Source organism: Microchirus variegatus, assembly GCF_963457635.1.
Source record: "Microchirus variegatus genome assembly, chromosome: 15".
NCBI classification, from domain to species: domain Eukaryota; kingdom Metazoa; phylum Chordata; class Actinopteri; order Pleuronectiformes; family Soleidae; genus Microchirus; species Microchirus variegatus.
Window position 1 is genome coordinate 21804531 of NC_139816.1, and position 25400 is coordinate 21829930.

General features: G+C 39.4%; 2 protein-coding genes across 3 annotated transcripts; both read left to right on the forward strand.

Annotated features, from left to right (window-relative positions):
• Window positions 1–7152: 7152 nt before the first annotated feature.
• On the forward strand, window positions 7153–13050 carry chmp1b (charged multivesicular body protein 1B). Its single transcript, XM_083901292.1, has 8 exons — window positions 7153–7314; window positions 9519–9616; window positions 9707–9853; window positions 10172–10240; window positions 10324–10431; window positions 10538–10581; window positions 11816–11888; window positions 12428–13050. Exons 1-8 carry the CDS (start codon window positions 7299–7301, stop codon window positions 12470–12472), a joined length of 600 nt encoding a protein of 199 aa, XP_083757418.1. The 5' UTR covers window positions 7153–7298; the 3' UTR covers window positions 12473–13050.
• A 3884-nt stretch (window positions 13051–16934) lies between these two features.
• rraga (Ras-related GTP binding A) lies at window positions 16935–24779 on the forward strand. 2 transcript variants are annotated; one of them, XM_083901687.1, is made up of 10 exons: window positions 16935–17056; window positions 17281–17454; window positions 18476–18575; window positions 18682–18748; window positions 19386–19608; window positions 22261–22356; window positions 22706–22828; window positions 22917–23008; window positions 24186–24301; window positions 24395–24779. In XM_083901687.1, the coding sequence occupies exons 2-10, from the start codon at window positions 17428–17430 to the stop codon at window positions 24496–24498; spliced, it is 948 nt and encodes a 315-aa protein (XP_083757813.1). In that variant the 5' UTR covers window positions 16935–17056; window positions 17281–17427; the 3' UTR covers window positions 24499–24779. The 2 variants fall into 2 exon arrangements, with proteins under 2 accessions (XP_083757813.1, XP_083757812.1); XM_083901686.1 differs by having other exon boundaries at window positions 17336–17454.
• Window positions 24780–25400: the final 621 nt, after the last annotated feature.

Here is a 25400-nt window from a genome sequence, read left to right on the forward strand (position 1 = left end):
CATGCTGAAAGCTGCCATGCCTCCCTGTTGATGTGTCTCTGTAGCTAGACTAGGCCAGTCTGCATGTGGACATGCAGAGGGTAAGGGTGGTAGACAAGTGGGGGCTGGGCTTGAGCGATGAAGTAGCTGCTGTAAATGGGCTCCGTCATGTAAGGAGCAGGCTGATAAAAGCAGGTAACATTGGCAGTGTTGGGGATGGCGTTCTGCTCGCCCAGCACCCTCAGAGCCAGGACTGTGATCATGTTGAGCGTCTGTCTCCTCTCATGCCCCATCAAACACACTGTGCTTTCATCTATCACGCGTCGCAGGGTCATCAGGTAGTCGTACTTGCGTGTCTCCTCGCTGCCGATGAAATGGTGCTGCAGGTAGGCCTCGATTTTCCGCTGCTGCTTGCTCACGTCGGGGAAGTCGATGAAGAAGCGAGAGCACATGTATCGCTCCAGGGACTTGATCTCTGTCTCGCTGGCTGCTCTGAAGTTCCTCACCAGCAGGTCACTGTATTTTAACAGGCCCCCTCCTCGGATCTCCTCTGGGCTGTGGGTGGCAATGAGACGGTGACGAAGGTGTTCCATTGCCTGCTCAAAGTCTCCATACATGCACTCAGCTTCCACAGTGATGGTGGGCTCCCCCAATGCAGACCAGGGACTGTTTGGGACAGTGTTTTTCAGCTCAGGCTTCTGCTCATCAACCTGAGGTTGTGTGGCTGTGACATTTGTTTGAGTCTCTGAATGAGGAGGTGTCTTTAAGTGTTTTGTTTTAACAGTTTGTTGTACAGTGTCCTTTGAGTCAGTCACACCCTGAAGTGAACTGACTGGACTGTCTGTGGGAACTGGAAGAACATCTTTTCCCTTGCAGCTCTTGGACTCAGAGCCTGCAACATTTGAGCAGTGAACCTGACCACTATCCAGTGGCAGCTTGGACTGTAGAGGTTTGGGGATTTCAATGGGTGGAAACAGCTGTGTTGTAAGATCTGACAAATCAGTAAGAAGAGACCATTTTTCAGGCTTACTGTTCATCTTGCGTGATATTTTTCTTTGTAATTTCGGTGAAGGGCAACATTCTGGTACAACATCCTGTGATGTGCTACAAGTTTTCTTTGCTGGAGGAGGGAAGGAGAATTCAAGGTGTGAATCCTGCGGATCCGAGGTATTTTCATCAGTATGGCTCACCGGGTCGACTTTGAACTGAGAAAATTCCTCACATTGAACTTGTGCAGCTGACTTTTCTATGGAATCTTGTGAATCACAAATCTCTTTGTTAGTCTGCACCTTTAAACATGTACATGTTACCAGCTGATCCCCGACTTCTGTAAATAGGGTTTTTGGTGCTGTAACCAAAGGATAATCACTGTGAAACTGTCCTTTCTCTTCCCCAGTGTCATCACACAGCTCAAACACAACATCCCCGATACCATCCACTTCCAATTCTTCCTGTTGTATGTCACTGCTCTTAGGTTCTAACACTTGCTGCGCCTCATGAGTTTCATCATGTTTTGTCGTTGCAGCTGCAATCTCTTTACTGAGCACATGAACTGTTTCCTCTGAACAATGACTTACTCCAATGGTTGTCATTGCTGATTCTTTTTCATTATCTTTAACATATGGAAGAATGGCTGCTTGTTGTTGCTCTTTGTTTTTATCCTCGTCTCTTTTTGACCAATTCCCACATCTCAATGCCAACTTTCCTCCTTGTTTCCTTTCAGTCTCCCAGTAAGACTCCAACATGCGATCCAATATTATCTGGAAGGAGTCAACACTGAACTCAAACTGTCTGCGAAGGGAACTGACGAACCTGAGTCCAACAGTTTTGACTCTGTTGTTAGACAGTGAGATAAAGCTCCACCTGTCTTGCTCATTGAAAACTTTGACCATTTTTTGCACATAGGCTTCCTTCATCGTCAGGCAAGTAATTTTCCGCCTGTTTACTCCACAAGGGAGGAGGTCTCGAAGGCTGCCCAGCACCACGTCCTTTATTACCTGGAAGTCCTCCTGCCTGGCCAGCTCCACTCCAAATATGATGTCTAAGTCTCTGTATTCCAGACCGTTGTTACTCACCAGGACATGGCTGGCAGTCACTCCGTTGAGACGTATATCCTTAACCTGGATGTCTCTTTCCACCAGCCGATCCTTCACCACACGAATAATATCTTTCGCCCTCACCTGCAGTGTGGGGAAATTTCCCCGCCCGTGGATAGGGATTATCTCAGTCAAGACTTTGTCCAGAGCTTGGAGTTGTTCAAGTGTCAAACTGTGGAACCTCTTCTCAGTCTGAAGCTCCATCATCCGTACCTGTAAAGGAGAGGTTGAACATGTTTATCACACTATAGCTGTTTTAGACCTGCACTGCAAAGATGCTCTCTATCTGTGAATGCAAGTGTCCACAGAAGTCGCTCAGGATATTCTCCACAGACTCCCTCGCCTGGTCTAATCTCCAGATAATGTCAGAGTGAGTTTATGTGAGAGTGTGAGAATGCAGCAGAAGACACCACATAGTCCATAGTGAATGTATTGGCAAGTGTCCTGCCTCCTGCAGGCTCCACCCACCTTACCTGGGTCCTCCAAGTCTCAACCACACAATCGCCTGCTTTGTTATGTGAGTGGCAAATTCCAGAAAATGTCCCACTTCTCCAGACATGGAGTTTGCATGTTCTCCCTGGCTTCCTCCCACAATTCAAAAACATGCAATGTGGGGTAAATTAGGTAAATTGGTCACTCTAAATTGACTGTAGTAGGTGTGAATGTGAGAGTGAATGGTTGTTTGTATCTATGTGGCCCAGTGATGGACTGGCGAACTGTCCAGGATGTACACCGCCTATTACCCTATGTCAGCTGAGATTGGCACAGCACCCTCCGCGACCCTCCTGTGGAGGATAAAGCAGTAGAAAAATTTATATGAATGGTTGGTGCTTCAAAGGCTTGGCCAACGCCAAACTGCTTCTCTATCTCATTTGAGATTGTCAATGAGTCTGGAGAGGGTGAAGGCATCTCTCTGACCTGGATGATGGAAAAGGTTGTTGTAGTTTTCTACGAACAATCTGGTAAAGGTGTCAAATGACTCACCCAAGCTATGCAACAGCTTCAGTGGCTGTCATGTTGGATATATATATATGAATAAAGAATGAATAAAGATGAATAAAGTATCTATCTATCTATCTATCTATCTATCTATCTATCTATCTATCTATCTATCTATCTATCTATCTATCTATCTATCTATCTATCTATCTATCTATCTATCTATCTATCTATCTATCTATCTATCTATCTATAAAAAATTACTGGATGTTGCTTCTCTGTCAAAAACCAAATCAAAATAACACCTGTTTTTCCTCTGTCTCTATATCTACAAAAAATAGTGTTTGTTGTGATGTGACAATGTATTTGTGAGAGAGAGAGAGAGAGAGAGAGAGAGAGAGGGAGCAATAGGGAGAGAGGGAGAGAGAGAGGCAATAATACGTCAGCAAATGACTCACTCACTGCTAAACAAAATGTCAGAGTGTCAGAGCATTATCAGTAGATTTAAAAAGATGTTCATATTCTCTAAAGGAGATAGTGAATAAATGGTCTCTTTTGTGTGTTTGTGTGTGTGTGTGTGTGTGTGTGTGTGTGTGTGTGTGTGTGTGTGTGTGTGTGTGTGTGTGTGTGTGTGTGTGTGTGTGTGTGTGTGTGTGTTATTGTACTCTTCAGGACCTATTCTGTCATAAACACTGACCTTGGCAGGTATTCCTCATGGAGACCAAAACCTGGTCCTAATGAGGAAGAACCTCATTTCCTCAGTGGTTAAGTTTAGGGCTGAGATTTGAACTGTGGTTAGTTTAAGGTTAGTGTAAGGCATAAACTGTAATGGTCATGGTTTGGAATAATGCTTTGTTTCGGCTGTCCAAATGAATGGAAGTCAGTGCTCCTTAAATTTATGTTCAGGGAGGTTGTGTCACTTTTTTTTTTTGCAAGTGGTTGCATTTCTTTTCCTGTTGCTCCACCATATTAACACTCGTCTGGTGTGCGGTCTCTTCTGAGCTTTGCAAGGCAAAGTCTCTTCGTGCATCGTGTACTATTTACCTACTATTACTATTTAACAGTGCTTTTATCATTTTATTTTCTTAAGCAGGTTAAATTAATTCATTTTATTTTATATAAAAGTTGCCCACTCGTCAATCACCTCATTCTGGTGTCAGATCTGGCCTCCTGCCTCCTCAGCCTGTCAACGGGAATTCAATTATTTCAGTGGCAGTGACTGAGCACAGAGAAGTGTTGCCCACAGCGGCCTCAAGTGGATGTAATTGGTAACTATATGAGCTTGGTCCTGCAGCAGGACCGTTCTCCCTCCTCTTGGCTTCTTCATAGATAAGACTTTATGAGTCATACAGCCACTGAATGAACAATCGCTCACTCGTTATTGGCTCTCTCTGGAATTTTTTTCTCTGTGTGCTGAAAAACAACACTAAACTGCACCACTTCAGGCCTTCACTCACAAGTGTTATGTTATCAGCTTGTAGGTTGTGATCTAGAGACATACAGAACATTACACTACAGTTATTATACAGTACACTCTCTCTCTGTGTGTGTGTGTGATATTGTGAACTTAAAAAAACACAATCACCATTGAGTTTTTCCACGAATCACAAATCTTCATTGTAATTTTTTCAGCAAACAAGTTAATTTTTTGATCAAGACTATAAAATATGGGGAAATAAACACAAGGGTTATTTATGTCATGAATAGTGGGTTAATATTAAGGGAGGAAAAACTCACCTGCTTTTGTAGCTAAGTTTCAATCAAGTCACACGACAGAAGAGATAATGACTGACAACAATGGCTTTATCCGAGCTCTGTGGTAGAGATGGATGCCGAAGTTACCACAGACACTTCCAGTCTCTCAGCATCAGCACCGCCACTGTTTCCATGGTAATTAGGCGTCACCAAATTTAGGGTAAATCACAACGATGGCTCATCGACCCTGACCACTTAACTTTAAGAAGAACGTTACATCCAAACAGTTTGATAAAGTTTGACTTGTTGTTGGAACACAGCGATGTGTCAGACGGAGCTGCTGGACTGACACTGCACTAGTGCTGAGCTACTGCTGCTGCTGTGCAAGAGAGGAGTGAGTCATCCCCCTCTCCTCTCTTCTCCGTCATACATCGTCATTCACATCTGATTAATCTAATGCTAAATTACCCCCCTACACAGACACACACACAGAGATACACACACACATTTTGCACAACTATACTTATTAGGACTATTTATTGACTACCATTACCTTGGACTACCTAACCTAACCCCATCCCTAACCATAACCAGTGAATGTCTAACCTTAACCACAAATCACATCTGAAACCTTTTTAACCAGTTCCTCAGAAATTGGGTTCTGTCTTATTGGGTTCTGTCTTTTTATTCTTTGTCATTGTGTATTGTATGTTTTGGGTAACATCTACTGCACGTCTGTCCGTCCAGGGAGTGGATCCCTCACCTGTGGTTCTCCCTAAGGTTTCTACCCTTTTCCCTGTTACAAGGGTTGACAAACTCACTACTGTGAGACAAACTATGTTTTGTAAACTGTGGGCTATACAAATAAAGATTGGTTGATTGATTGATTGATTGATTGATTATTAGGACCAGTTTATGGTCTACATGAACAGCAAAGGTCCTAAAGAGGTAACAAAACCCAGACACACATTCTTCCAAGGCATTCTAACCCTACACCTAAAACCCGATCCCCAAAATCCCTTTAAAGATGTGAGGACCAGCCAAAATGTCCTCATGCCATTTAATTTTTTTCATCCCCACAACACATAGAATACACACACATAACCTAACCATAACTAGTCCTCAATGTCTTTGTCCATTCATCTGGACAACCTAAACAAAACATTGTTCCTAACCATAACCATTTAATACCTCACGCTGACATTAAGCTAACTACAACTGATATTGTAAACATATCCAGTTCCTCAGAAGGGTTTTGCCTCATTAGGACCAGGTCAGTGTTTTTAAAATGTGTGGCAGATGTGAACAGGCCTCTAAAGTAAGAATGCTTTCACAAATATAAATTGTAATAGCTTATTTTCATTCATTTATAAAATGCAGAGTGAGCTAAATTTGAATCAAATCACTATTTGGTGTGACCAAACTTTGCCTTGTCAACATGATAAATTTGCACACAGGAACTCAGGTAGGTTGTTCCAAACATTTTGGAGAACTAACCACAGATTGTCTGTGAATGTCTGGCTTAGATATTTCTGTCTGTTTGTGCAATCACAGACACACTCAATGATCTTGAGATCAGGGTTCTGGGCTTTATGCTGAAGATAGTTCTTGATGACATTGGCTGTATGTTTGGGGTCCTTGTCCTGCTGCAGAATAAATCACATGCCTCCCTGATTTGATTGCATGATGGATAAGTATCTGCTTGTATTTCTGCTGGCATTTAAACACTTTTTACTCTTTATTTTTTGTAATTGTGTATTGTATGTTTTCAACTGCACATCTGTCCACCCAGGGAGTGGATCCCTCCACATGTGGTTCTCCCTAAGGTTTCTACCTCTTTCTTTTTCCCTGTTAAAGGGTTTTTTTTCCCCTGGTAGTTGTTCCTTACCCTGTGGGCTCTATAAATAAAATTTGATTTGATTTGAGTTCTCATTATGAAGGACACCGTTAATCCTGACCATATCAAATATAATAATTTGCTGATCATCTAAGCTACTAAGAAGATAATAATTATGACATGATTAATAAATTCTACTTTTAAATGTGCAAGAAACACTGAGGCAGGACACGACCTTGTCAAGTTGTTCACACCACAGCATTAAACTATTTGAAAGGGTTGATAACGTACACAAATTCAAAGTCTAGAAAAGATCATTTATTATAACTCAAATGACTTGGAGAACAATTGAAAAAAATAAGGAAAACTCAAGTGTCTATGAAAGAAACATATAATATATATGACATTGAAGATGTTTCATCATCTCAACAAAATGCTAACTACATTATAAAATATAACATAAATATGATATAAATTATACAATTTATAGTTTCATTCTTATTCAAAGGAGCAGGAAGGGTCAGCCCCGCCCCCTGCTGACGTCAAATAGAATAACGTCGCCACGTGACTAATGACGTACGTGATATTTTGGTAAGACACCAGGAAGTACGTTAGGAGACGACGACCGAAACCACGGAAAGCCTCAAGTTTCACTGACGAGTTTTGTTTAATTTAACTGTTGTTGTTCGTTAACACTTGTCGGGACACTTTCACAGAATTACGATTGAAGGTTTTGGAGCAGCTACGTCTAGATGTCGAAAATGGACAGTATCCTTTGACTGAAACAACCGAGATAGCCCTCACAGAGCAACAACACGGCAGGCTGGTGAGATTTCTGTCTTTTAAATCAACGAAACGTTGATAAATAGGTCACCGTTTCTGTTGATAAAACGAGCCCTGCTTAATTAAATAACACAGTCCTGTTTAAGTCAGTTCCAGAGGTCGTACATACATAGGCAAGTACTGGACTGAAGGCCTGAAGGCTAATGTGTGGAAATATCCAACGAATCACACCTGAATCGAACTAGACCACCACACTCTTTATACTCGAAGTTGATTTTATTTCAGTAACTCAATTCACCTGGTAATCTGTAATTCAACAGAGGACTACACACAAATATATCGTTTGAAGATTTTTTAACACCAACAAATTAAGATTGATCCCGTTTTTTTTAAAGAATTGTGACCATGAATACGTATAGATATAGTACTAAACTTGTCATATTAATCTAGTTGTGCTTTACACTAGGGATGGCACAATACCAATGTTTCCTGTCCGATACCAATATCACAAACTTGAGTGTCTGCTGAAGCCGATATCAATACGCTACAGTCATTTTAGACCTTTTATAACTATGTGTTATTAACTATGAAGCTGTTAATAACACATTTGTCAGCAATTTAAAACTATTTCAAACACACAATTCTCCAACTGTGTAACAAACATTCTTCTCACACATTCTTCTGCCACATGACAGCTAAAATGCTCTTTGCTGATTTTCATTTACATTTACATCTGAGCATAGTGAAGCATCCGATATATAGGATTTTTAGATTGTATCGGATTTTATATATCTGTCTGATATCCGGCTCATCCCTACTTTACACACAAGACAAATTATTTGGGAAAAATATCTGATTGTGAATTTTCTCACAGACATTGCAATTGTTATGTAATTAATGATGTAATAGGTTTTAAAAGTAATGAAGCATCTTAAAAATATGATGTACTCTGTAGGCTAATGCAAGAATGAGAACCTAAATACAGTATGTCATTTCTGTCACTGGGGTCTCTTAATCGAAACAATAATAAAAGACCTAGGCCATATTTTTATTTTTACTTGTCTTTTTGAAAAGGTTTTCCGTAAACATGGCATCATTTCAGGAAATGTCTTCTTCCACATGAAACCCCCAAAAAGACTCTAAATGCTGTAGTACATATGTCAGGTCTGTACATGGCGTACAGAAATAAACCAAAACTTGAGAAGACGGCGTTGAGCATATTGCATGTGTGCTGTGTGCAAAAAATAGATTCAAAATAAATATGTATTTCCTTTTTATACAACACAAATAAACCCAATAAATTTCACATTTAAGAAGCTCAAAAATCAGAGAGAAGAAGATTTTTTAATTGCTTAAATTACAAACTGATGAATCCATCATTTAAAAAAATAAATAAAAAATCGATTAGTCATTTATTTGTTTCAGCCTCGTCAAAACCTGATACAGTTACATTTACACGTGTGTAAAGTGAAATAAAAATATCTATTCAGACTTGGACACCCCCCAGGAAAATAATACCAACCACCTTGCCAAATTTGAATGATTAAATAATAATAGTAAAAAAAAAAATGGTTTTGAATATAATTCAATTCAATATTATAATAATAATTCAGCAACATTCTCTGCTCTGAAATGCTGGGAGCGTGTTCAATAGATGAGGCGAACACAAACGCACTCGCTTTAGTAGGGACCAACTTTCCGTCAGTGTTATTGCATATAAAAATAAAGTTTTGGTAACTATGGCATCATCGAGCCATATTTTTATACACACCTAATGAACAGAAGACTGAACAGAACCTTTACTCCATAGCTGTAATTGTTTTCACATGTTCTCAACCGCTATTTTCTCACATACTGTATATATTATATCATGCATTTGCAATACCTACCATTTAAAAAATCCAAACGGAATTCTCCTTTTAATGTGTGACAAATATTTTGTGGTCAGCTGAAGCAGGCACATAAGCATCGTAACACATTTTCCTCCCAGATACGTTGAATGATGTGATACAAATGCTCTTCTTTAGCTTAATGTGTACCTCCATGATTTAATACATGGTAGGTCAATAATTATGCAGGTTTAAACAAGAGACCTGGAATTGCTCTGTAGCCCAAACAACAGGATGCAGCTGATGGTAAAAACATGGATCTGTTTGTTTGTAGTTGTTTTTCTTTAACCTATGTTTCAGAACATCTCTTCAATTTAAAGTTTGCCGCTAAAGATCTACAAAGAAATGCCAAGAAATGTGACAAAGACGAAAAAGCAGAGAAGGTTAAAGTCAAGAAAGTAAGTTGCACCTCTGAATGAAGCCAGTGGTCAAGATAAGGTTGAAATATGACACTGAAGCACTTGACACTATGGATGTGTCATCTGTAGGCCATCCAGAAAGGGAATATGGAAGTGGCGAGGATCCATGCAGAGAATGCCATCAGACAGAAGAACCAGTCAGTCAACTACCTAAGAATGAGCGCTCGGGTGGACGCAGTGGCAGCAAGGGTTCAATCTGCACTCACAATGAACCAGGTACATTGAAATCAGGCTCAATCCATACTAGCAAATCAGTTACAGGCTAAAGCAGGGGTGTCAAACTCAAATGAACTGGGAGCCAATGACAAAATGTATTACAATCAACATTTAGTTATATATACATGCGTGTGTGTATATATACACACACGCATGTATGTGTATACATGTGTATATGTGCATATATATATATATAGTAATGTGACAATTACAACCACATTACTTGTTATTACTATTATAAAAATGTTGGTCGCTAACAGACTTCTGAAAACTTAAACGTGAAGGTGTCTGAGGTACTGATTGTGTTTAATTTCATAGGTGACAAAATCTATGTCTGGAGTGGTAAAAGGCATGGATGCTACTCTGAGGAGTATGAACCTGGAAAAGGTATATTTGTTTAAACATGAACACGTTCGCTCCCTTTTTTTATTATTTGCGTCATCAAACAATTCACCTTTTCTCCCCCCCAGATTTCTGGACTCATGGACAAATTTGAACACCAGTTTGAAACTCTGGATGTTCAGACAGCCCAGATGGAAGACACCATGAGCAGCACAACAACACTCACCACTCCACAGGTGAATTTCTCTGCTCTACTCTTCAAAGTCTTTTCTGTTTTTATTACAGTGACTCAAAAATAAAACACGATCACTGTAAAACTAACATTAAAAATCTGTGCCTCAGAATCAAGTGGACTCATTGCTGCACGAAATGGCTGATGAAGCAGGGTAAGCTTTTTATTTATTCAGTTAAAGCTCACATAGAGTGGTCCTGTTGCACATATATGTTAGTTATGGAGGTCTACTTGCATACATTAACTTGTTTTTATGGTCAAAAACCTCCTAGTTGCTGTGAATGAGCCGATAGAAATCTCTCCTTACTGACGCTGTCCTCAGCCGCGGTGTTTCAGACTGAAATCTCACACCCAGAAGACAGAGTGTGTTGTGATTGGCCAGCCAGCGTAGAACCTTCCCAACTGTCTTGTAATTGGCCAGTACCCGGAAGTGACATAATTAGCACACCAGCTGTCAGAAGCACAGCTCCCCCCTCTGGAACGGTGGATGCACTGCTACTCATTATCAAAACATTGTTTTAACAGTGTTTAAAAATAGTTTTGTCACGACTCCCCGCCGCAGTCCCTTTGACGACTTTGTCCCGGAGTCAGACCCAGAGTCAGAAGACACTGTCGCTCGTGAAACACCTCCACAACGGACGTTATTCTTCTTCTGCGGTTCAATGTACGCAACCGAATGTGCCCGGACTAGTGCCCGGAGCAGGACGATCTGCTGTTCAAGAGAGATGCTGTTAGCGTAACCAGAAGGGAGATTTCGCTGAGCCCGAGATTACACTAAAACGCAGCGTTCTCAGCAATGGCTGAACTGTTTGTTTCGAAACTTCAGGGCTTCGTAAACGAAGTTATGATGCAGTGCAGAGGTTCTCTCTGCTCTGACTGTAGGCTGGGACTACAAAGGTTACCGTACTTTGGGTGTTAATCCCGGCAACACACGCTGCTTGTTGAGCACAGTAACTGCAGGGTGATACATGCTTTCATGTGAGAGTCTCCAAACACCACAAAAACTCGGCAGATTTAGCGGCAAAGTCGCCACGTTGGCAACACTGCTCTGTCAGAGAGGCACGCGACTCGCAAGCTGTGACAGCATCGGTGAGGCGCGCGACAGATGACAGAGTCGAGGTAACAGCAGAAGACAGACAGGTAGCTCGGCCAATTATTTGATTCGGTCCAAATAATTTAATTGGTCATACTTTTGTCATAATAATATGATAATTAAATAATGATGAGTTTCAAAACCTGGTGGGTTAATCTTATGTTTTATAGTGCCATATGCTTATTAGGAGCAATTTAAGATTACAAAAGAAAAGTGTAAAAATGCAAGAAAGGTAAGCATAGCTTTAAGCATTATAGTAAATGTATGTTTGAATTGGGTGGTTCATCATGTTTAGGTTGGACCTGAACATGGAGCTCCCACAGGGACAGACGGGATCAGTGGGTACCAGCGTGGCCTCTGCAGAACAGGTAACAATTGCCATTCATTTTATTTTTCAGTAAGCTCACATGTGGCATAAATCATCCTGATTATATGAAGAAGAAAACCTTGCTACAATTACTGGTATATGCACCTGATTATTTAAAAAAAAAAGAAAAAGAAAAAAAAGTGGTTGTGTGTACTGTATATTCCTAAGGTAAAGGTAAAAGGTAAGATAAAAGAGTAAAACAGGTGTAGGTTTTTATTAGGTGAACGTTTAGAGCTACAATCTGTTTTTCCATGTGGCCTTGCCAGCAGCCATGTTTTCAGTGAAAGTGCACATTTGTGTATTAGACTGGTTCCTGAAACAGAGTGAATAAAAAAAATCCCAAACTTTCACTTGTCATTTAGATGTAGTGAAAATAATGGTTGTAATGTGATTCCAGCTACAAAATTCCAAATCAGTCGAAGCAAACAATTGTTAATTGTCTAATGAAACATTTTCTCCAGTTAACCCTTTTTAAAAATGTATTGTTTAGTCATTATCATCTACTTCATTCTGTCTGTATTTGCTTTCTCTTGTTAAAAGGATGAACTGTCTTCAAGGCTGGCCAAACTCAGAGATCAAATGTAAAGGAACACTGCAGTGGACAACACAACCTGAATATTACTCCCTAATGCTTTTTTATCTACTCCATCTATTCTCTACTTTCAATCTCTCTCTCTTTTGGGAAACTTCTGTATCATTTTTTGTTTTTTGACATAATGCCCTTGGTTCTGTGTCCACAATAAACCTCAACAATTTGAATGATTAGTCAGACACCATAAATGAATGGAAATGGAATGGAAAAAGTATATATTCATAGATATGCATCATTACTAATAAATAATGTCATTCATAAATATGTATTTTAAAATTCCATACATTACAATAATATTAAGAATATTGTCTATATGTGTGTTCCATACACTTGCAGTGTTGAAGCTTAAGGGTTATATATTGGATGATATATTAAAGTTTATGTTGATTTGTTCATGATTGCAGAAGACATGTATGCTATTATGAGTGTGAATAATCCCCCCCACTAGTGAATAGACATCTGTTGATATGTTGTGTTCTACTCAATTCTGATGGATGATCTAAGAAGATGGCAGTTGAATAGCGTTTCTCTGCTCGGCTTTAAGTGTTTTCACTGATTGACTCTCTGAGAAGCGGGTTACAGTTTGAAGATTAAATACAGTAAGCAAACAATAAAATTTTATAATACTTTTATTGCTTTGCATTTTTTTTTAATCCTTCCACCCTTATGTCCCAAGCACATTATTCAATGTTGTTACCAAGCTATTGGTGATTAAGATGGTTTTACAGTCAGACCATCTAATTTCTAGAGCAAATTAAGTCCTTTAGTATATTAAGACTCTTAATGTAATGTTTCCTTCCTATTACAAAATTTAATACACTATTATCTTATTGCAACTGTGCCGTAATAGAGTTTAGACGTTCACGTTCTTTGCCCTCTCATGTTCATTTCCAGAAGCTACAACTGGGCACAACAGCAGCCTAGCAATAATAATAATACTATACTCAACAAAAATATATGAAAAAGGAGGATTCCGCCAGAAAACTCAAAGAAGAGGAACAAACGAACAGAAAACTAGAAAGTAGTGAACTAAATACTCCCCAGACTACCTGAAAGCATAATATGAAGTACTTTTACTGTGTACCTGTCAAAATCCCTAACAGAGGACAAGTCGATTTCTCCGAACTTTGTCATGGAACAAAAAGCTTATTTCCCATAAGTAGTCCAAGATTCATTCACGACTCAACTACCTCCTAGACTATCTGCCTGAATAATATCAAGTACTTTTACTGTGTACTTTTTGAGTAATCCTCTGCCAAAATCCCTAACAGAGGACAAGATTAAGTCGATTTCGCCCCAATTTAACATGGAATAAAATGCTTATTTTCCATAAGTAGTCCAAGATTCATACACGACTGAATTAATTCCCTCCTAGACTACATACATGAATAATATGAAGTACTTTTTGAGTAATGCTCTGTCAAAATCCTTTACAGCATACAAGATTAAGTCGATTTCGCCAACTTTAACATGGAATAAAATGCTTATTTCCCGAAAGCAGTCAAAGACTCATACACGACTGCATTAAGTACTTCCTAGATTACCTGCATGAATAATATCAATTACTTACCATTTACTTAAAAAATATTCCGTGCAGACGGAGACGACGCAGAGGCTCTTCGACAGGCTCTACGTCGACGCCGAGTCACTTTACGCAGAAGTATTAATTGGGCTTTACGCAGCAGATTACTCAAAAAGTACACAGTAAAGGTACTTGATATTATTCATACAGGTAGTCTAGGAAGTACTTAGTTCAGTAGTGTATGAATCTTGGACTACTTATGGAAAAAAAAGCTTTTTATTCCATGTTAAAGTTGGGTGAAATCGACTTTATCTTGTCCTCTGTAAAGGATTTTGAAAGATGATTACTCAAAAAGTACACAGTTAAAGTACTTGATATTATTCATGCAGGTAGGTAGTCTAGGAAGTACTTAGCTCAATAGTGTATGAATCTTGGACTACTTATGGAAAAAAAACTATTTATTCCATGTTAAAGTTGGGTGAAATCGACTTTATCTTGTCCTCTGTAAAGGATTTTGAAAGAGGATTACTCAAAAAGTACACAGTCAAAGTACTTGATATTATTCATGCAGGTAGTCTAGGAGGTACTTAGAAAAAACTTCCATAACGCCGGGGTGTTGTTGTTGCTCTCCGGGGCTGCAGTTGGATCAGTCCAGCAGTATAAATCTTTAACTACTCACTGTCACTCCCAGCTCTTCAGTGCCGTTTCATTGCGGTTACCGTAAACGTTAGTAGATTCGCGCACTAGAAAAAAACGTGCCGCTGATTTGACCAGGAAAACGCGAACCACGGCGGGCTTGACCGGAGTCGCCTGCGGGAGGTAAATCTCGTTGACCACACGTTGACCACATCGGGGTCTCGACCTCACAACTGCGGTCAAGCCAGCCGACACATCGTGAACGACAGTCAAGCCAGCCAACCCAGTTTTTTGCTGTGCGTGATTATAGCAGGTTTACGGTAACAACGTCTCAGAACTGGTTTCAAAATAAAAGCATCCGTCGGGTAAACAGCGAAAGACCATCATCTAAAGCAAATACTGTCAGCGGAAATGTACGGACGTTGTGTGTGTTATTTGGATTCAATTTAAAAGGAAACGCCCTGTTATCAAAGAATATTTCCACTTCAGGATTATAGTACATGACCTGATAGTGTGACCCAGTAAGTATCAAGACATTCTGATCTATAGTTTCAGAATAAAAGCCTGTCAAATATGACACAAATTACATATGATTTTGGATCCAATTTAAGAGGAAACGCCCAGTTATCACAGACTAATTACACTTCAGGGTGATAGTATAGGACCCTGTAGTGTGCCACAGTTAGTATCAAGACATTCTGATATATGTTTATTTTTCTAAACCCTCTCCATGTAAAGATATCTGATGTACAACATGTTCTATGTATTATTAAGAATAGTAGTGACATCAAATTATAAATACTTGTCTTTTGCAGTCATTTAAAAGCAATTTCAAAATTCTATCACTGGGTTAAAATCATTACAAGTAGTTATTCCTTTTTTGATTTTCACATTTGTTTTGTGTAGGACAATAATATGGTATTGCGAGTATAGAAATCATCATTTTGATGACTAAGACAAAGTTCGGGCTCACCTGAGCTCCATTACTCTACAGTCCAGCCCAATCTTTGCAGAAACCATTTCACCCCACCAGGAGTTCCACCATTGGACCTCTAGGCAGCGGTATAGGGTCTTCATCCATTAACTTTGCTTTACTACTTGATTGTTCTACTTCTATGGATACTGTAATACTTTTGTATTTAATTAATACTCATTGTTATTTGTTCATACTCTTATACACACTGTCACACATACTGTCACTCATACATATTTTTATTATTTTGTACATTCACAACAAACGTTTAAAAGTATTACAGTATCCATTGTGCCAAATCATTCTAGAGCATTTATTATATATTTGTGTATAAATGTCTTGATGGTCTATCTCCACCATACCTCTCTGATTTGCTGCAGCCATATGTGCCTCTGCGGCTCAGCTGATCTGAGTGGTACCTAAATTGCAGCTGCTTCTCAGAGGGGAGCTTTCGCAGTTGCAGCCCCTAAATTGTAGAATGGACTGCCATTGCACATTAGACAGGCTCATTCACTGTCCAATTTTAAACCTCTTTAAAGACTCACTTGTTCTCCTTGAGACAATGTCTGTTGTTCTGCATTTAATGGGTGAGATGTCGTGTCTAATTCATTTATTTATTTTTTTACATCTGTTTAGTTATTTTTGGTAAACTGCTTTTCTTTTTTTAAATGTGCTTTATGAATAAAATTTGATTGGATTTATAAATGTTGCTGGTGATCGTTGAAAAGTGGGAAATTAATGTTTAGTATCTGTGTGGTTGTTTAAGGTTTACAAGGAGCATTAGTAAAGATTAACAATCCTTAATACATGGTTTAATATATTTGTGAAAATCTTTGTTCAGCAAAACATGATCCTACAACAAGGGTAACAAGGAGCATTAATATAGCTTAATTATAGTTGAGTAATGCTTATTCAGTACTCCCATAAACAGTGAACCATTACCCTGTTAACCGATGCTACCAGTCGCTTAATAAACACTTGAATACTTTCAAATAAAACTTAATAACACTTATTCCATTGTAATATCCATAATAACATTGTGATTTTTTTGTTTTGTTGTTTTGGAAGAATGTGTGTTTGCCCTGTTTGAAAACAGAGCACAATTAAGCAGCTCTATGTATTTGATTAATCTCTTAATCATGTCAAAATGTAAAAAAAAAAAATCGTTATATGTTTTTCTCTTTTATTTTATTTCTGTTTTACTGTGTTGTTTGCTGAGAATATACTGTAAACCGTTTCGTGTATTAATAAAACAATATTTAAAACAAACAAACTTGTAAGACGAAACTCGGGGTTACATTCATTTACCTCATCATGTGACTTTGTCGTAAACAGGAAGCAGCTGATCCTGACTTCACTGGCTGTTGCCACAAACTAATGTGGGTGTCTCTGTTTTCCTAAAAACTAACCAGGAGACACACTTTGACTGTGAATAGAAGAAACTCGGTAAGTAGAGGACACTCTTTTGAATTTGAATTCAGCAAGCTAGCCGTTTAGCCTGGCTAAGCCAACTGACATGTAAGTGTCTGTCGTGCTAGCATTAGCATTAGCTTAGATGTTTACTCCGGAACGGAGACGAGCTTGACGAGCATTGGTAAGATGTTCATACAAATTTCCCCTGCGTGTGTTGAGCTCATTTGTCACACATTTGTCTTCTGTGGCTAACACAGGGTTTTTCACTGGCAGCAGAGTGAGATCAAGATTTGTTTGCACTTTACTCCGCAGCAAAAGGAAAGAGAGAGAGCGTCATCTGACCTGCCGCTCACACAACACACAACACACAGTGTCTGCTGCTTCTGCTGCTGCTGCTTAGGGGGATGTCAAGCTCAGCGATGAAGAAAAAGGTGACTGTTTATGACATCATTGTTTTCCCACAGTAGCATGTTGGTTGTCTGTGGCTTTTTGAGATTTTCCCACTCCAGGACGTTTTCAAAAGATTCAGGGCCCCAAAACTGAATAGGCTGCTACCTCATTGATGTATGTACTGTGCCCTCACCACCATTACTTTTTCATTTTTATTTACACTGGTCAAAAATTAAAGAGGACATTTCCCAGATCTTGATTGATCAAATATTCCAATTGAAGATCTTGATTACATTAGTTGAGAACAAGATAATGTAAACCAAAACCATTAACCCATTGAGCACTGGATTTAGAGTCTTACTCAAAATTTGAAAAATTGAGATCACAGGCTGATCCAACTTCTCTGAATTTCCTCAAGACGGCTCATAATGGGGCTAAGTAGTGCCACAGCATTGCAGCCTCCACATGCCTGTATGTACTCCCTACAAAGTCTGGGCAGGCTCCTGATGAGACGAGACGAGACATGGTCTCCTGGGGAATCTCTTCCCAAACCTGGATCAGAGCACCACTCAGCTCGGACAGTCTGTGGTGCGACATGGCAGTGATGGATACAAGGATACATGATGTCCCAGGGCTACTCAGTTGGATTCAGGAACAGGAGGGCCAGTCAATAGCATCAATATTGCCGTCATCCAGGAACTGCTGGCACACCACATTAGCTTGGGCATTGTCAGGCACCAGAAGGAACCCAGGGCCCACTGCACCAGCATATGGTCTAACATGGTCTGAGGATCTCATCCCAGTACCTAACAGCAGTCAGGGTACCTCTGACTAGCACATGGAGGTCTGTGCGGCCCTCCAAGGATATTCCTACCCAGACCATCACTGACCACGACCAAACTGGTCATGCTGGAGAATATTGCAGCTGCAGAACATTCTCTACAGCATCTCCAGATTAAAAATCTTGCCCTTCTACACAATTTAATAACTAATAACCATGTGATGACTTCCTATTTACATCTTGTTTAACAATTTGCAACTTATATACAAATGTGTTTTCAGGTACTACTGATGGGAAAAAGTGGGTCTGGAAAGACCAGTATGAGATCAATCATCTTTGCCAATTACATAGCCAGAGACACACGTCGCCTTGGAGCTACAAGTAAGAGCATTTTTAATGAAATGTACAATATAATGATACATTCTGAATGTGGTTTGTGACTTTTTCATCATCTAAATAAAATGTGACACTCTTCTGTTGAATGCAGTTGATGTGGAACATTCCCACGTGCGCTTTCTTGGCAATCTGGTTCTAAACCTGTGGGACTGTGGAGGGTAAAGTACATCTCTCTATTATTAAACCACTGTTGAAGGGAAAGGTTTTTTTTTACATATTCAGTACTGACACCCTTTGTGCACCCTCTGCACCACAAAGCAGCTTAAGATGCAGACGACTGCGAAAAAAGGACCTAGTAGGGCTGGGTATAACTGCTGAATTCCAGCCCCGATCTGATTTAGTTTGAATAATTTCAATTCAAGATTGATTCATTTAGATATTTTTGAGTTGCCACACCAATTTTACTTTAAAGAGATTTTCATAGAACCAATGCTGCAAATTCTATAAAAGAGAAAAGTAGTTGCATTAATGTACTTTTTTGTTTATTATGAACACACAATGCAGTTCTACAAGACACAACTTTAAACTCAGTGATGTCCATGTTCACATGGAACAATGGATCCTGTGTGCTGTAATGTAAAATTAAATTTTATCTGTGTCTAATCCCATTCTTAAAGCTTTTAAGTAGGTGTAGATGCTATGAACTTTTTTTTCTTCTTCTTTCTTGCATCCCTGCTAGCAGACATGTTTTAACAGCATCTATGTTATAGTCTGATCAGTGCTTCTTTAAACCACACTTCAATGAACCTGAACTGTCCCTTTTTAAATACTGCTCTGTGCTTCTCTACTCATCAGCCAAGACACCTTCATGGAGAACTACTTCACCAGCCAGAGGGACAACATTTTCAGAAATGTTGAGGTTCTTATTTACGTATTTGATGTGGAGAGCCGTGAGCTGGAGAAAGACATGCACTACTACCAGTCATGTCTGGAGGCCATCCTGCAGAACTCTCCTGACGCTAAAGTTTTCTGCCTTGTGCACAAAATGGACCTGGTCCAGGAAGACCAGAGAGATCTGGTGAGGAAAAACTTTATATACATCTTTTATTAGTCATGTGGTCTTTGTTGCTCTAGTCGTTATATTTACACCGACTAATAATCTGCTTAAAACTAAAGTGATTTTTATTTTTATTTCAACATTTTATTGATTATTTTATTGATAAGAAATAGTTTGCTTCTTAAAAATAAATTGGCAGTTGAGTATTCCGAAAACTAAACCTATCCACCAGTTAATAATTATAAACGAATGATTAATTATTGAAACATCAGCCATATTTATGTTTTTCTTTTTCAATGGAAGATGCAGAATGGGTGTTGATATGTAGAGATGGATAAATTGTGAGTAACATTCTTGAGGCCACAATCGGCAATAAAGTTGATATAAAGTAATTATATGAACATTATATATAGATTGACACTCTAAATTGTGATTAGGTGTGATTATGAGAGTGAATGGTTGTTTGTCTCTGTATGTGTGCCTGGTGATGGACTCGCGAACTGTCCAGGGTGTACCCCGCCCATCGCCCTGTCAACTAATATTCGCACAGCACCCCCTGCAACCCTTGTGTGCAGGATAAAGCGGTAAAAGATGGATGGATATATAGAGTACTGTGCATTATATATACAGTACTTGGGCCACCATTAGATTTGTTGTTTTAGCAGTACTACAATGACCATCCAATATATTTATTTCTTAATCACTTTATTGGAACACGTCCAGATAATACAGGAAAGATGTACAGTGGTATGCAAAAGTTTGTACATTTTCACCATTTTCCTTTATAAATCATTGGTTGTTTGGATTGGATGAAGAAATTTCAGTTAAATATATCATATAGGAGACAAACACAGTGATATTTGAGAAGTGAAAAAAAGTCTATATGATTTACAGAAAGTGTGCAAGAATTATTTAAACAAATAAGGTAGGCACCCTTATCATTTTATTGATTTTAATACCTTTAGCACTAATTATTGGAACTCAAAATTGGTTTGGTAACCTCAGTGACCCTTGACCTCCATACACGGGTGAATCCAATCACGAGAAAGTGTTTTTAAGGAGGTCAATTGTAAGTGTTTCTCCTCTTTGCATCTTCTCTGAAGAGTGGCAACATGGGAACCTCAAAACAACTCTCAAATGACCTGAGCTCTCAGTTTCAACGTTGAGGAACATTGTGAGGAATTGGAAGACCACAGGCACAGTTCTAGTTAAGGCCCGAAGTGGCAGACCAAGAAAAATCTCAGATGAGCTGAGGTGAATGATGGTGAGAACAGTCACAGTCAACCCACAGTCCGTTGTCCCTTGACGGAGTGACGGACACTTAAAGGGCCCATATTGTGCAAAATCAACTTTTTTAATCATTTTAGTACTGATATTTGGGACTCAGGGGGCCGTACCAGTCCCCAAAATGTGAAAAAACAAGACTCAGTCATGTCTTAGTGGTTCCACTTAGTGTAAGTATAGGCGATAAAACATGCGATGTTTAAACCTCCCTCGGAATGACGACATAGCAAGCATTTCCCCGTGAATGTTGAGTACTTCACAGCTCCACTGTAGCTCCCCCTTGTCCCTGTGAAATACGAGAGTGCAGGCGAGGGAGGAAGAGTGGCTGCACAGCGGAGCACAGTGTTTTACACAAACTTCTAGCCTCAGAGGATTTTTGTGTACAGTGGATATATTTTATTTATGAAAAAAATGTTCACAAGCTTCATAAGCCCTTTGTTGTTGATCGTGTATGTAAATTCCTATGCTAGAAAAACACCTTGAACGCACCAGTTACGTGCCTGCAGTTAGCGAGTTAGCGAAATTTCTTATTCAAACAACCAATGTTTTATAAAGGAAAATCATAAAAATTTAAAGAGGTGCCCAAACTTTTGCATACCACTGTATGTATGTTAAAATGTAAAAGAAAAGTTCAGAGAACAACAAAACAGCGTCTGCAGGTTCTGATATTTAGTTTAGGGATGTCAAACTCAATTACAGAGGGGCCGGTATTAAAAACTTTGTTCAAGTTGATGGCCAGACGAGGTCAAACAACAAAGTAAGCTTATGATTAAATAAAGACTCAAATAAGAGATCAAATTTGAAATTAAAAATGTGTCATGTTAAGATATATTGTGTTAACAGTCAGGACTCGGTTCTCTCACTGCCTTTTTTGAATACTTTATGGACAATTTTGGTAAGTTGTTTTAGGGAAATTATTTGTGCTGGTCATATAAATACCAGTTTTCAGTATGAACCGTTATACCGGCACTAGAAATTACCCGTAGTTCAATGCATTTGTGTAACAAACCAATCAACAACCTATGACGGCAACGTAAAACACACAGACAATGAAGCTGCAGCCAACCACAATATTGACTTTACAAGAAAAAAAGAGCAATGTAAGAATATGCTAATGAAGGTACATTTTTAATCAAATTAACTAATTTGCTCCACAGTGCTCTGGTTACAGTCTTACAATAAAATTACCCGATGATATGTAGCATCACTGGAGACATTGACCAATCCCAGAGCGAGAGAGAGAGAGTGCTAGCTTTCCACTCTTTGGTGGAAAAATAGCTATTTCATCACCAGCAACAACTTCCTTTCAGGGTGTAAGGGTTTAGTGTGGACATTGATATTGGTCTTTATAGTGAAATTTCCCGTCACTCACTAACATCACTGTTGCAGATCTTTAAAGAGCGTGAAGAAGATCTAAAGAGACTGTCCAGACCTTTGGCTTGCACGTGCTTCAGAACATCAATCTGGGATGAAACTCTGTATAAGGTATATACATATTAATGGTGTCATTATATGATATTGTAAAGTGGGGGCAGGACCAAAAAAGCATTATGCTTCTGCCTGCTCCTTCTCGAATGCATAGTTTTTGTTTATTTTCTTTATTTTGTTTTGCGTGACAGAATTGAATAAGTTTATTTTTGTGTTTTCGGATTATTATTACTTTTTTCTGTCACAGTATGTTGAGTGTTTGAGATAAATAAAATAATTAAATCTAATCAAATCAAAGGTTGTGAATCAACACATATAATATATTGTAATATAATGTAATATGTATTTTCAATTTTTAGCTCGTAAAGCTTATAGCTTTAGAGAGATTTTGACTTTGTCTTTGCAGGCCTGGTCCAGCATAGTGTACCAGCTCATCCCAAATGTCCAGCAGCTGGAGACAAACCTGAGGAATTTTGCACAGATAATTGAGGCAGATGAAGTTCTTCTGTTTGAGAGAGCCACCTTTCTGGTAAGAGCAAACATTTTCTCAGGTGCACCAGGCTGAAAATCTGGATCTGCTGCTTCTTATTCTGACATGGTATTTTTTTTAAATGCAGGTGATCTCTCACTATCAATGCAAAGAGCAGCGTGATGCTCACAGATTCGAGAAGATCAGTAACATTATCAAACAGTTCAAACTCAGCTGTAGGTAAGTTCAACCTGCAAAAACAGCATCTCTAGAGCTCCTGCAACTGACGTCACGCAACCAAGGTAATGCCTCTGTGGCAGGCAACGGCGATGTCGATGTAGGGACTCATAAATCAGGCAATATGTCAGACAACTCCTCTGTTCTCCGGCTGTTTTCATCATAAAAGTGAAGATGGTGGATAGATGTTGTGTCAAAACAGTTGGAGCTAATGGTAGAACATTTTACCGGATCACGACAGATCCTGAGAGATGGTGGAGGGGAATCACTGCTTTGAAACATGCTCACAGTGTGCAGAAAAAGACAGAGCGAGGGGGACAAACACAAGCAACGGATTTGGTGGTTAGCTTTTGGTGCATCATGGACTCAGACTAGATTTACCAAGAGCTAGTCAGAAGTTACTTCCATTACACTGCCCGGTGGTAATGCTAATGATGTCCTATGTTATTCCAACATGACATTTACCCTTCATCCAGTGACAACAACACTATTTTTAGGTAGACTCCAGAGTAGTACGTTTGTCACAAAACCAGGTAGCGTTCATTTATTTCCCTTCAGGCTCTTGTAAACTTCCAGTGACTCTCTGGAGTAAGGACGTTGAATGGAAGCTCAGTGGTAGAGTGAGTTATCTTTCATCTCGAAGGTTATGGGTTGTGGGTTCAAGTTCCAGCTCCGCTAGTCTACATGCCGATGTGTCCTTGGGCAAGACTGGGTCTGAAAGGGTCCGAAAGATAAGTGATAGAAACAATGTGTGACACATAAATGTATGAAAGTGTGGGTGAATGACAAACTGGAGTAGAAAGGAACTTTGATCAAAGTGGTATATAAAGATAAACCATTTACAATTCAATCCGGAAGTTGCAGATTTTGGGATACTACATCTCTGGAATAATGTCCGTTTCGGCTGTTCCTAAATTTGTAAAAAGCATGCCAGAAGCATTATAAGGATCTGATATATTAATTTTGTTGTTTTACAATATATATCGATGGATCTCCCTGGATTTAAAGTGGGTAGTGAACTCTAGCACCATTCTAGTTAATTGCCAGTCTAGTTAATTTACTGCATCTTTGCCTGTCATGGTAACACTGAACTGAGTCGCGTGACATCTCGAGCTCTATACTTCCCACATCAACTGCTGTAGGTTTGTGGTGTTTTCTAATGCTTTTGTTTTTATTCCAGCAAACTCGCAGCCTCTTTCCAAAGCATGGAAGTGAGGAACTCCAACTTTGCAGCCTTCATTGACGTCTTCACCTCCAACACATACGTCATGGTCATCATGTCAGACCCATCGATCCGTAAGTACTGTGGAGAGCCTTTCTCAGTCTTGCATGTAAATTTTAAAAAACAAATCGTCATAACAAGACATTAACCTAATCTTTTTTCTCTAGCATCTGCAGCTACGCTCATCAACATCCGTAATGCAAGAAAACACTTTGAGAAGTTGGAGCGAGTGGATGGACCCAAACACAGTTTGCACATGAGAATGCGCTAGTTTGCACTATATCCCACTGGATACTCTCAGCCAATCAGTCCGTAGACGGCAACACATGAGCAGCCTTGTACCGTATTTTTCTTTATCTTTACATTCAATCACAGTTATGACTGGAGAAATCATATTTTCTTTGGGTCTAATTTCTACAGTATCTTGTTGAACAGTGACGCTCTGTTGAAATATTTGTGCTAACTTGGCAGATTAAAGAACAATGTAACAATACTTTGTTTACTTTTGCTGTCACACTTTGTCAGACACAGTTCAGAAGGAGTTTTTAGGCTGTTACACTTTAACCGCTTTATCCTCCACCAGAGGCTCGCATGGGGTGCTGAGCCTTCCTCAGCTGACATAGACATAGACAGTTCGCCAGTCCATCGCAGGGCCATGGTGATGACATGTATGATGATAATAATAATAATAATAATAATAATAGTAGTAGCCTCGAAACTGGATCTGGATCCTGCAATCTGCAAGACGAGGACACACACACAGAGAGAGAGAGAGAGAGAGATAGGAAAGGAAGGAAAGACACAAACTAGGGAGAGAAAGAATGAGGTTAATGACAATTAATCCATATTCATACCCCGAGTGTGAGAGAGTGAGTGTGCGTGCGCCACAGGAATTCCCACAGCAGTCTAGGTCTAAAGCAGCATAACTAAGAAATGATCCGGGTTACCCTGATCCAGCTCTAACTATAAGATTTATCAAAAAGGAAAGTTTTAAGTCTAACTTTAAATACAGAGAGAGTGTCCGCCTCTCGAACTGTCATTGGGAGCTGGTTCCACAGGAGAGGAGCCTGGTAACTGAAGGCTCTGGGAACCACAAGTAAGCCTGAACTTTGGGACCTAAGTGATCTGTTAGGGTGATAAGGTAAAACTAGGTCTTTCCGGTATGAAGGGGCC